This window comes from Piliocolobus tephrosceles, chromosome 2, assembly GCF_002776525.5.
Source record: "Piliocolobus tephrosceles isolate RC106 chromosome 2, ASM277652v3, whole genome shotgun sequence".
Classification (NCBI taxonomy): Eukaryota; Metazoa; Chordata; class Mammalia; order Primates; family Cercopithecidae; genus Piliocolobus; species Piliocolobus tephrosceles.
In genome coordinates this window covers 71,772,885-71,786,438 of record NC_045435.1, presented here as the reverse complement: position 1 = coordinate 71,786,438, position 13,554 = coordinate 71,772,885, and the positions used below count along the sequence as shown (strand labels likewise).

Genomic DNA, 13,554 nt, shown 5'->3' with positions numbered 1-13,554 from the left:
AGAAAATAATAGACTATTTATAGCAGAGTTTCCAGGATGCCCTTGTAAGTGTGATAATTATCTGCCGCAGAGGAGTGCCCCAGAATACCTTGAAATTAGATAGTTTGGTTAACAAACATGAATAGTTAGGGCCGTACCGAGCTCCAAGGGCCAGTACTCCATGCAGCGTCGTGTGGACAAGCATGTGTGTTACACTGCTCACGATCGGGAGGTTTATCAAGAATTTCACAGCTCAAATCTGGAAACCGTTCACCGTTGGACCGCTGACAGACCACCAGTCTTGTTCTTATGCCTCCACCACATAGCTTAGTGCACTGGAAGAAGGAAAAGGAAGACTGCAGTTATTTGTCTGAAAGGCCAATGACAAATTTTCTTTCTCTCTAATTTCATAGCCAAACTCAACTATGGCATTGGGCAAGGTAAGCCTCTGACAGATGGAACCAAGGTGAATTACAATAGAGATATGTAAAACAGACCAATGCTCTCCTCCCCTAATGGCAGGAATTAGTTATTAAGTGCTTTCTTTTCACTTGCACTGAGGGCTTTTGCATATATTATCCAATCAAGAGGAGTATAATTATTTGTCCCATCTTATATACGAAGCAAGTAAGGTGAAGGGAGGTTAATTAACTCGATCAAGGCCAATCTGTTAGCAAGTAACAAAGGTTCTTTTTTTTTTTTTTTGAGACGTAGTCTTGCTGTTACCCAGGCTGGAGTGCAGTGGCATGATCTCAGCTCACTGCAACCTCTGCCTCCCAGGTTCAAGCGATTCTCCTGTCTCAGCCTCCCAAGTAGCTGGGACTACAAGCGTCTGCCATTGCACTCGGCAAATTTTTTGTATTTTTAGTAGAGACGAGGTTTCACCGTGTTAGCCAGGATGGTCTCGGTCTCCTGACCTCGTGATTCCTCCCACCTCGGCCCCCCAACAAAGATTCTTTGAGAAATACCAAACCAAACCAAAACAAAAAAACAAACAAACAAACAAAAACTACCCAATACCAAACAAAGGAGATAGTGATTTAACCGGTTCTATTTTCTGGCAACTTCTAAGAAGCTGTCACCAATCCTTGACTCCTCTCTGACTCCAGTCTCCATAGCCCTTTATGACGCTAACCAATTTTACTGTATCTCTGGATCTGAGGACAACTATGACTTTCCCCTTGGATGAATAAACAGCGTGGTGGGAACACTGGATAAGGTTCTGACTCCTGGCTAGATCTAAACTTCTGAGGCAGGAACACGTTGTGTTTCTTGGACAGTGCTGCCGCGCTCAAATCCAGCAACACTGACATTTGGTTTCCCTGCTGTGTCAAGGCCAGATCTCCCACAGAATTTGGAATGATCTGGTCTGTGCTGACAGCAAAGCATCCCAGCAAGTTCGTGTACTCTCCTGGCTTGAATCCAATTACAGAAGCTTAATCACAGGCCCCACAGGACATAACTTTTCGAGGAGGTTTTGGGAAATCCACAATACATGAGTCACAAAGCCTCATTCCCTTTTCTTTCCCTTCAATAAAGCTCTCCAGAATGACATAACTGTCAATGAAAGTCAATAATAATCCCGTTATGACTGCCTATGACTACTAGGTTATGTGGCTGAAACCATGAACTGTGGACACGTGATTTCATTTAGCCAAGCGTGTGGACTAACATGCCCATCGATCTCATTTGTCTTTTTCCCCCTCGTGGCACTGGCACCTCCCAAGTGTTATTTCTCATTTTTTATTTGATAAATGTTACAGTCAAGACAGAACAACTCAACAAACTTTAAATATGTGCTCTCCCTGTGGATTCAAGAATAGAGAGATGTATTCTTAGTTAATTCAACACAAAGCAATAAGCATCTAGGCCCCATGTATAATATGGGCTCAAACCCTCACTTAATCACAGTATTATTAATAATTATTCTTAACATTAATTATTATTACATTATAGTAACAGTTGATTAAAGGCTATATGCTAGGTATTTGATAGATGCTACCTCACATAATGGTCATAAATACTAAGAGGTTGGTGCTATTATTATCCTTATTCACAGATGAGGATATAAATATTTGGCAAAGATACTACATTATTTGCCAAGGTCACAAAACTTTTAAGAGCCAGAGCTGGGAACAGGACATGGTTTCCTCAGCTTCCAATACTAAATTGCCCCTTATCAGTCGTCACAGGCAACTCTGAAAAGGTAGTAGCTAAAGAATTCCATATTTGAGAATACACAGCTAACTACTCACTTCCGCAATAAAAACACATCTTCTTTCATGAGAATTATAACACCTATTCAATCTGGCTTCATTAGAGACTTGGAAGGTTGGGAGACATTATGCCATGGGAATAGAGCATAACACAAACACCCCAAAACTATGAAGAAGAAAGAGGGCAAGACTTTCATGGACCAGTTTAACACATATTTTCAATCACTTTAAAAACATCTACTTTTTATTCATCAGAGGTGAACAAACAACTTAAACCAGTATTTATCTGTATTCTCTTCTAATTTTGCTCACCTGTGTACCCAAACTCTTAGTGGTAATAGGAACACTTAAAAATAGTCCAGAATTTAAAAAGACAGGTTTCCTAGTTAATCCCCACTCCAGAAGCTTCTACTAGAGCTAGTTCTTCTTTCTTAAAATAAAATCTGAATGATAAATACAGTTTGTTTAACACAATTCCTCTGTGTTTATAGATAGATAGTTCACTCTTACCTCTCCCCAGTTGCCATAAGCCCACTGAGGACAAGGGCCGGATTCACAAGCTCTTTGCTCATCAGGTTTTATTCTCTCCACACAGTCATTTGCGGTGTATCCATTTTCATCCTGACATACAACAACACGCCGCTGGGATCCGCCAGCACAGGTACTGGAACACTAAACACATCAGTTGACAAGTTAATTCTCACCTCTATCTCCATCTTAGGGACACAAAAGCAGCTGGTTGAAAGGTTAAGACAAACGTGCTGAAAAGCATTTTCAAGTCATCCACGAAGGACAAAAAGCAATCAGGAAAACGTGAGAACTTCCCCATTGTGGGGTTGTTTCATGTACATATCCTATAGACACACCTGGAGGGCAGAAATGTGTCTTCTCTTCTGGCATGCCTCAGGCCCTCCATGGGGGTTCCATAAATGCCTGATGTGACTTCCAAAGCAGGCCACTTACTGTCTTTTTCCCCTCTGCATCTCTAAGAGGCACAGAGGTGTCGATGGACACCACAGTTTATTTGAAAATTCTTTTCAAAACTTCAAGTGCCTATTTAGAACCAATATTTGATTTCCCTTTCAACACAGAGGTCAAATTACATGCTTAATGAATTGCCAGTTGTTGAAATTAAGCTTCTGTATGAACTCATTCAATTGCTCCAGGAAAACATCATGGAATGTCATTTAGACATCACTTCCTAGAGAGAAATGTTCCTTTCTCTCTGTTTACAACAGCCTGAACCTCAGTGGCTAATGTTAGCAAGACTTGTTTTATTTATATTTTACTTCCCCAATGAACTTAACTGAATTTCATCATGACAAACCTCTCTTTGGCCGCACTTTCAGCCTAACACCCTCTCTTTCATGGTTTGTTATGGTGTTGTGTGTATATCATTTCATTTCCCACATGAGCTTCTCATAGCTTACTTATTTATTTACACCTGAAGTGTTTTCTTCTTTCCATAATTTCCTTATCTTTTTAAACTCAAAATGTTTGCTAGTGTCCTTTACTCTGACCCTTGTAAAATCAGTTTGCCTATAAAATAACCATCTGGTCCTCAAAGCAATGTATTTCTCACGATTTATCAAGACTCAAACTGCATTTGCAAGGATGTTGTTACTTCCAGGTTCTGAAGGCTGATTTTTGTTTTCCAGCAAATTGTAGCTCATATCAGTGTTATTTCAAAATAGGCTCGATCAAACATTGCTTCTTGCTGGTCAACTTCTTCCGTATCAAGATGTGAATACATTTTGTTGCTTATTGAACTGGACCACTGTTAATTTCCCTGCCCATGATGGTCAAATTATAAGTGTTTTTAAATCAGTACCTATACTTTCATTTTATATTGGGTTTAATTTTTAAATTTAGAGTCAGATAATAGATTTATTAGTTCCTCTTGAGAAAATATGTAGGTATTTTTCAGGTTATAAAAATGTTACCTTTATTCTTTGAGGATTCTGGTATACTTACTCTAAATCTCAAAATATTCATTTCCTACTTTTTTTTTTTTTTCTTTGAGGTGGGGTTTTGCTCTGTCATCCAGGTTGGAACACAGTGGTATGATCACAGCTTACTATGGCCTCCACCTCTCAGCTCAAGCAATCTTCCCACCTCAGTCTCCCGCATAGCTGGAGACCATCAGTGCACACTACCACACCTGGTTAAAATTTTTAAATTTTTCGTAGAAACAAGGTCTCACTATGTTGCCCCAACTGGTCTCGAACTCCTGGCCTTAAGCAATCTGCCTGTCTTAGCTTCCCAAAATGCTGGGATTACAGGAGTGAGCCACCATGCTTGGCCTTACTTCCTACCTTCCTACTTTTAAACAGCTTAGTACATAATAAAAAACAGAGAACTATTATTTTAATTAGCTTTGTTTGGGGACCAGAATTTAAAATGTTAGGAAGGGCCTTGCACGGTATAAATAGATTTGTAATCTATATCTTGGTCCTTGGGTTTTCTCCTTGATAATATAATCTTGTATCATTTCTTTATTATGTCACCTGTCAGCTTTATTGCCCCAGTAAAATGTCAGGCTCCTTGAGGAAAGGCTCAATGTTATAACTTGTGTCCCTATTATGTCCCATAGTGCTGGTCACAGGATATACTACCTGGTCCAGTTAAAGATTCTGGAAGGAACAGCTCTAGAAACTCCATGGTATTCTCTCTCCAATACAGCTGATGGGTATAAGGATGAACACCTGATCCACGGCCCACCAATCCACTGGCCACCCAGGAAGCAACTGGATACTTCCTACTGAGAATCCAACTAAAGTGCTGGTGACAGCTCTCAGCTTGGGTCAAGCAGTTGCACCGCACATTCTTGAGCTGTCTGAACGCTGAGCCTGCTTGGGTCTTTATACTCCCACAGACAGATGAAGTATTGTATATAACCTTTCTCCAGGTCTAATTTTGCCATTATTTGATTAACAGGGATTCTTAGTTCCATTCCTCCATGTTGCAGACTTTCAGTCTGGACTTTTGTTAACAAAGTCCCCGTCCTCTTTAAATGACAACATTTTCTTAGGTAAACATTTTTTTGAACAAACTTTGTATCTATTAGTGAAACGCACTTGAAATTTGTCATCCACAATGGACAAAATAAAGGAGAATGGCCTTTAGAGAAGCAAAGGGTGATAGACATTTGTTTTTTTCTACCTGCTCAAATCAACATCCTTTTCCTTACATCTGGCAGCCCAATTTCCTTTAAGAAAACATTCCTCCCCACAGCAGATGCCATCTTGGTCTATCAATTAAGACACTCTGCCCTATTGTGGTCAGAGGTGGACAACTGGACTTTCCTGGGAATTTGAATCCTCAGCAGAATAACTCAAGAGTGGCATAGGCTTAAAAGGGATTCATTAAGACAGAAACTCTCTAAAGAAATTATCCCTTAGTTACTCTTCTATCTAGATGAAGGTTTGGCAAGCCACAGCCCAAAGACCAAATGTGTGCTGCCACCTGTTTTTAGAAATAAGGTTTTATTGGAACAGGGCCATGCCCACTTATTTACATATCGTCTATGCCTGCTTTTGTGCTGCAACACACAGCTGATTAGCTGTGACAGAGACTGTATGGTTCACACAGCTGAAAAGATTTACTATCTGGCCCTCTGCAGACAAAACTTGCCAGCCCCTGAGATACAGCCCTGAAGATGCTCTGGTCCCTGTCCTTACTCGGGCTAAATGAACAGCATTGTTTGTTTTTCTTTCACTTGAAAGAGTCAGTTTCTTTTCTTTTGTTTGCAAAACTCCTAATTGGTAACACACCTTGCTTAAGTGTATACAGAAATCTATCATAAAATGAAGTTCTTACTCCAGAAACCACTGAAAAACTTGATTCCCATTCTCCAGTGTTTATAACACTTTGCTGCCTTTTCTGCCATGGAAGGCAGAAAGACCATGTACAGTTTGTGTACCATGCAATGCAGTGCAAAGATGACGTACATCCTTCATCTTCCTGGGAGTAGGTCAGACACGTCAAGCTAGGGCTGAAAAATCACATTGTCCAGCTTCAGCCTCACTTAACTTAGGAGAAAAAAATATCCAAACAAAAAACAGGCACAATGAGGAAAAGAATGGTATTACCCATCGCCACAAAAAGCTTACCTAATCCTCCCTAATTGGGAGCTCTGCCCAAGGGCAGAATCATTCAATCTTAAAGGAATGCATCATCCCCAAATGTAGTCCTAAATAAGTATAGCACCAAAAAGCTTTCTTTAAATCCTAGTGCTATCATTAGACTACACATGTGTGAGTTTTGAATTATGTCAACAAGGAAAAACCATGAGACACTCAGTGATTACTTCCCTGGATCACCTTTTACTTTCTCTGAACTGAAATCTCTTCTAATCTAGGGCAAAGGAAGCCCAACAGTGGAAAGCAAGAGAGGGGGATGGGATAGCGAGGGTCTTGGGCAACTTGGCAGCAGTTCTGCACACAACCAGCACAGACAGTGGGTGCGCAAATGCTCAGTGGCTAATTAGTATTCATCAGAAAGTACATCTAATTTACTGAAACATAACCGTGGTGGGAAACAGACAGCTTCCTTCTAATTCTTTTTAGCCCAGAAACAATTAAACAGAATTAGCAGTACTAGAAGGAAACTAATAGTAAACAATTAAAAAGAAGACCCCTGAATAATTAGTAAACACCTAACTACGTCCCTATCCAGGATCCCTTAAACCCCCGCCCCGCTCCTGCAGTTCCATTTAACATGTATGGTATTGCACAGCATATATTTTTTTTATTTAGCAAAAAGTTTAAAACATTCCAAAGCATACTTTCCTTTTGATATCAGATATCTGTCAAGGCCTTCCTAATTTGAAGGACGATGATAATGATAGTAATAAAGACAACTTGTCAACATGTATTAAGTTCTCACTCTGTGGCAGGCAGGGCACAAAGCACTTTATTTGCAGCATCTCATTTAATTCTTACAGCAACCCAAGAAAGCAGGAATTATTGTTATCCTCATTTTACAGATAAGGAAACTGAGGCTCAAAGAGGAGAAGGGAACTGTAGAACTTCCCCAAATTTAAAAGCCAAACCAAGGCATCTTCCCTCAGAGATTGTGCTGGTAACCTTTAGGTTGGGGCACTTTTCTCCTAAGCACAAATCTTACCTAGACTAGTATTTCCCCTTAACCCAGGACAATGACCTACTACTACAAATTACACAGCAACCATGCCACTTTGAGACTGCACCCTTCTGGAAAATAGTATAAAGGAAAGTGGCTTTCATTAAGAATTCCCTTTCAGAAGAGTTTCTCTGTCTTCTCAACTCCCCTACAGGTATGAGCTGCCTGTGGCCTCCAGGATGAATCATGATGGTATTCTTGGTACCTTCCAGGAGGTCATGTGATCATATCACCTAGCCACGATATCCTCTTTCTCCACCCAATCGAGGCAGCTTATAGGTGCATGCAGGCAGTATCAGTATCATCAAGGGCTGTAATTAACCCATTACAAGTTACTCAAAGCAAATGAAAATGCACAATGTCAATCCCTTGTAAAGAAAAAAATATGCTCTAAAGGTGTTTCTAGTCTCTTTTCCCCCAAACCAACCTCAAGTGAAAGAGAAGCAAGCAAACTAAGGAAAGACTTCAGGGAATACTCACTGCTCCCCAGGGGCCAGTTCTCCACTGGTTTCCACCGAGTACGTGGGTGCGGCTAGGGCTGGCGCTCCGGGGACGATAGTCCTCATTTTGGAAGGGGTGCTGAGCTAAGCCACTGTCTGGGGTCCTTTGAGGGCATGGTGACATGGAACAGTCCTGGTCGGTTTCTGGGATATAATCCTGGTCGCACTCACTCCGATCGATCACGTGGTCACTGTAGTTGACACACACCACTTGCCGGGTTGCCCTACCTTGCCCACAGGTCACAGAGCACTAGGTTGAATGTTCAGAAAGAGAAAGGGTCAGTCATTTGGTGGAGGGGTTGACAATTCCTGAATGTGCATTTCTGTAAATGGCCCACCACTTTCCCAAATTGCTCAGGCCAAAAACCTTGGAATCACCCTTGTCTCCTCTCTTTTTTTCCCACCCCATATACATTTCAGTGAGAAATCTGTAAGCTCAGTATTCAAAATCACAAAATATAACCCTTTACAACAAAAGTCAAATCCTATCCTTCCTTCCAGTGATTTTCCAATTCATCTGAATAATATCCAAAATCCTTACATTGATCTACTAGACCCTTTATTATGTGGCCACTGACTACCTCTTTGACCCATCTACCATTCGCCACTCACTGCACTCCAGCTATGCTGGCCTTACTGATGCTTCTTGAACAAGCCAAGAACACTTCCATCTGAGGGACTTCATACCTACTGCACCTTTTGCCATACCACTTAGATACCCATGTGGGTCATTCCCTCACTTCACTCAGGTCCTGCTCAATGTCAGGCCTTTTTTGACCACCCTCTCTAAAAACACATCCCATCATTCTCTATTCCGTTTCTCGTCTTGACTTCTTTCTAGGACTTATCAGTACCTGTTGCTACATTAAATACTTCCTTATTTGTTCATTGACTGGATCATCCATTGGAATAATCTCCATGAAGGTAGAGGCTTTATTAGTCATTCTTCACTGCTTTTTCTCTAGCAAGCTTTCACCAATATCTGGTGAGTAGGCATATGGATCTTGGAGAAGACGAACTGACAGATGGATGGACAAATGGATGGATGGACGCATGGATCAGTGTTTGGAAGCTCAAGATGTGAGAGTGAGATTATCTACTATTTATTGAGTAGTACTTTCTGTTAAGCATTTAACATACATAATCTCAAATAATCCTCACAACAGCCCTGTAAAGTAGTATTCTTTTCTGTCTTCTTTAAGAGCAGAGCAAACTGAGACTCATGGACTTAAACCAGATTGCTCAAGGCCATGCAACAAGTAAATGCCAAGTTCTGGGTTTTTACACAGCTCTATTTTATTGTACCTCTCAAATTTCTCTCTCCATATTGATATTTATTGAGATATTAATCTCCATTCTCCCTATGACCTCTCCTCACCTATCCTAATCTATTTCCTGAACCCTGGGCTTTTTGCAGGGCAGAAAACAGAAGCTGCCTAAAGATAAAAGTTCTACTTTTATAAAAACCCATAGGTGGTGCTTGGTGTACAGCAGGCAGGTTCACAGCACTGGATGAGGATTCCCACTTCCATTCTTGGCAGGGGAAACCAACAGCCTCTTGACTTCTAGGGACCACAGGATGTAGGAGGAATCCAGACTCAGAGTAAGAGCCTCTCCCTTCACTCTCCTGACATTTTTGGTCCCCTACAAACCTACTGCATACTAATATGACTCAGTGAAGACTGGGATTTCTGATCAACCCAACAGGACAGGCACTCAAGCAGACTATAAACTGATTTATCCATTTTTTCAAAATGTGCATTCTTTAAACACTTAGCTAAGAATCCTTGCACACTTGGCCAACAACACATAAGTGGAGCAGAACAATTTAAATCATAAAACAAATCCAGCTCTGACATATTACCCATTGACATTTCCAAGTGGCGGCCCCCTCCGCTGACTCCTCATACTCCTCAGTGTTCCCCCCATTCCCCCGATTCCAAATAATCCACTGGCTTACAGAGCTCCAGTCCAAGGCCTTCCATTGCCCACAGGGTGTCACAGAACATTCTTCCTTTGCCACTGGTCTAGGCAGGGTAGCACAGGCACTCTCGTCAGCCACAGAGCCATTCTCATCTCGGCAGCTGACGTATCTCATCCGGGTACCTTTCCCACAAGTGGCTGAGCACTGGGTGTTGGAGTAAAATCATGCAGTTATGTTACTTGGAATGGCTGCTTACTGGACGGTAGTCCACTTTCTATAGTCATGCCAGAGAACATTAGCCCCCATCCTGCCCTCCCCATTTCTCCCAGTCTATTTCTTACTGGGGTCCAAGACCCAAATCGCCATTGGGTTCTTGGTGCACTGTATGTGCTTCTTCTCGTTTCCGGGGCAGCTGGGGGAGGATGACAAGATGGTAATTCACAGTCCTAGATGTGATGGGGGGAAAAGAACCAAAGTCACTTTCAAGTCAATGCACTTTCAAGTTAATGGTCATGGTGGATAAAAATGTAAAGGCTAAGAATTCTAAGACTTCAGATTTTTGTGTAAATCTGGGCAAGTCACATGTCATTTCTCAGTTCCAATGTCTTCAATTGCAAAATGAGATATAATCTTAGTCCCTTTGTGGGTGCCTTAATAAAGGGCAGGGGTCAGTGAGATGATTTTTAAAGCCATATTTATTCATCCATTTGTGTAAAAAGAGAAAAATATTGTAAAAGGACATGTAAGTCATGACATAGCAAGCTATCTTTTTTTTTTTTTGAGACGGAGTCTCTCTCTGTCTCCCAGGCTGGAGTGCAGTGGCCGGATCTCAGCTCACTGCAAGTTCCGCCTCCCGGGTTTACGCCATTCTCCTGCCTCAGCCTCCCGAGTAGCTGGGACTATAGGCGCCCACCACCTCGCCCGGCTAGTTTTTTGTAATTTTTAGTAGAGACGGGGTTTCACCGGGTTAGCCAGGATGGTCTCAATCTCTTGACCTCGTGATCCGCCCGTCTTGGCCTCCCAAAGTGCTGGGATTACAGGCTTGAGCCACCACGCCAGGCCTGGCTATCATTTTAAAATCATCAGTTGTTAACGTTTTACAGTTCTGAAGGCCCAATGATGTTCTCACATTTCAATTAATTTCTTAATCAGAATTTACTAATCATGAACTTGCTTTTCCAGTTTGCCTAAAGATAACATCAGAATCCCAGAATGTCAAATGTAGATATAAAAGGTGTATTCAATTGGCCAATACCTGGAATTTATATAACACCCCTCAATCATTCAGATGGAGTCCTTGTTATGAACGAAGGTCATCTGTGTACAGGTAATATTCCAAGATACGCAAACAGGAACAAAAGTACACACCTGCTCATATTCACTCTCAGCCTCAGTGGTTAGCAACTACCCTGTGATTTAATACGTATTCCTCAAATGCCTAAGTGTGCTGTGCACAGTGAAAAAGTACTGAGGCACAGTGCAAAAGTGCTGGGGCTTGGTGTCAAATATGACTGAGACATCTTTGCCTTAGAAAATCTACGTGTGAAATGTGAAATTTTGTTATTTGGCTCCAGACTTTGCCTATTCCTCCGTTTTTGGTCCAAAGAAAGGTACAGGGAACTTTTTGCAAAGTGAAGAAATTATCTACATACTGCAATGGTGGGAGCCATCCCATAGTCAAATGGATATAATAGAATAACTTAAAGGGAAATGTATTTTGAATATGAAAGCAAGCTGATGATGCTCAGTTCATGATTGCTTTAGATGCCATAGCTAACATTTTCCAGGCATTCATCATACTGTGGTTTGGAACATTTCAATAAAATAATATATTTTTATTATAAGTCACATGTGTTGGATGGTTAATTGATAGATGATGACAACATGAACAGCACTGTCATATTAATTTATTTTTTTAACACTCTCTTTCCATCAACAACCCACTCTGAAAGGCAGCAGATTGTGGGTGCTCAGGATGGAGACAGTACATCAGCCACACAGGGCTTCACTCAGAGTGTGAGTTCTGGGAATAGCCTGGGTTCAAATGCCATCTTCAGCAATTAGCAAAGCTGCTATGCAAACCCAAGTGTTCTCTTTATATATTCTCTTTACATACATGATGCCAAAATCAAGGCCTGTATAGAATAGTATGCTAGTGAGTGGTTATCCACCAGCTTCTTGAGAAAAAAGATGTGTATGTGTGTGTGTTTATAGACATTGTGTGTACACAAACACACACGTATTACGTGAATGTACATACACATACATATGTATATATATGCTTATTTATTGTAAATTTTACTGATATAAAGGATGTATAGCAATTTTGAAATAATAATAAAATATACAATTATTTATTTTAAATTCCATACAATCAATTGATTCTCACAGAATACATTTGTTGATTTTTGCTGAACTTTTGAACCTGTTGCCCACCTATATTTGTAACTGCCAAATGAGTATAGTTCAGGCATGAATCTTAGTTGATATTTTCTTTATGTTTAAGGGTAGGATGAAAGTGGAATGATGAAGATGTATGGCCAGAACTTGACTCACTGACCAATGATGTGGAAGATGTCTTTGCTGAATCAGATACTTTTCAGATATTAGAAGAATATTTCCACATCCTTTTGTTCTATTCACAATGTAACTGCTACAGACACAAGACTCTTTTACATTTAATCTGCATCATTAACATCTTCTCCACTACTTTCTCAAGTCTAACCAATCAACCAAATAATAAATTAAGCCCTGAATTGCAGCACTTGCTGATTCCTGTGGTGCAAATACTCTCATCCTGGCCAATTTCAAGCTATGAACTTGATGTCAATGAACACAGAGCTGGGGAGAGATATGTGGTAGTCCACCCTTACATAGTACATCCACTATACAGACACATACATACGTCGTATAAGTTCTGAGTGTTTATAAACTTTGTATTTAATACCACATATTTAATTATAGGTTTATATTTTCAGTTTTTAGTAATGGTAACACCTAAAAATCAGTTTGCAAAACTCCTACAAAATTTATCAATTGGCTCTTGTGAGCTGGTACAAGTTAGCTCCAGCAAATCACTGCCTGAACATGTGACACTAGTTACTGAATACTACATTGAAATCATTTCAGAAATACGAGTTTAAGAAAATGAGCCCAAAACCCAACATTCATCATCCAATAAGAATTAAAAGCAAACCTACATATACTTCAAATAACTAGAGAAGAACAAAACTGACACATCAAGATATTTGATTATAAATGTAACATATAGGTAAATCTGGACAAGTTAATGTACTGGTTGCTCTACCGACATATGTACCTATGAAAGGGTTTCAATTTTGTCTGAATAGCTGGGCAGTTTGGTACCTTGGTCCCCAAGGCCAATAACTGAGTTGGACAAAGGAAACTTACCTGGGTATCAGTTGGTCTAGTTGCTGCATTACAGTCATTGTCATCTACCACTGACATATAAGTCCCAATGATGCATTTCACTGCTCTTAGCTGGTATCCCTGTCCACAAGTGACACTGCACTGGAAGAAGGAGAACAAAAGGTATATACAATTCAGTAAATCTTCTCTTTCCCTTACTTTCCCCATAATATTCTACAAGAGAGAAATATTTCCATCATGGTAGGCCAGAGGGCGGGCACTCAAATAAATTAGGTCGAAGTAGGCAATCCTGCTCTGTACAAATTATACTGATTCATTATTATGATGACCCTTGGAATTATTTTTGCCTCCCATTGAAATTATATTTATAGGGGTTCAACTCATTAACTGTGAACTCCTAGAA

At 40.5% G+C, this 13,554-nt stretch overlaps 1 protein-coding gene across 2 annotated transcripts in view; it reads right to left on the bottom strand.

Annotated features, from left to right (window-relative positions):
* ADAMTS9 (ADAM metallopeptidase with thrombospondin type 1 motif 9) overlaps positions 1 to 13,554 on the bottom strand; it is a 192,312-nt gene that overhangs the window by 96,810 nt on the left and 81,948 nt on the right. For both annotated transcript variants that reach the window (XM_023200389.2, XM_023200398.2), the window contains 6 exons: positions 13,173 to 13,292; positions 10,103 to 10,207; positions 9,798 to 9,965; positions 7,818 to 8,087; positions 2,706 to 2,867; positions 138 to 314 (listed from right to left, as the gene is read on the bottom strand). In XM_023200389.2, coding sequence (XP_023056157.1) covers positions 138 to 314; positions 2,706 to 2,867; positions 7,818 to 8,087; positions 9,798 to 9,965; positions 10,103 to 10,207; positions 13,173 to 13,292 — 1,002 coding nt within the window. The remainder of the gene's footprint in view (positions 1 to 137; positions 315 to 2,705; positions 2,868 to 7,817; positions 8,088 to 9,797; positions 9,966 to 10,102; positions 10,208 to 13,172; positions 13,293 to 13,554) is intronic.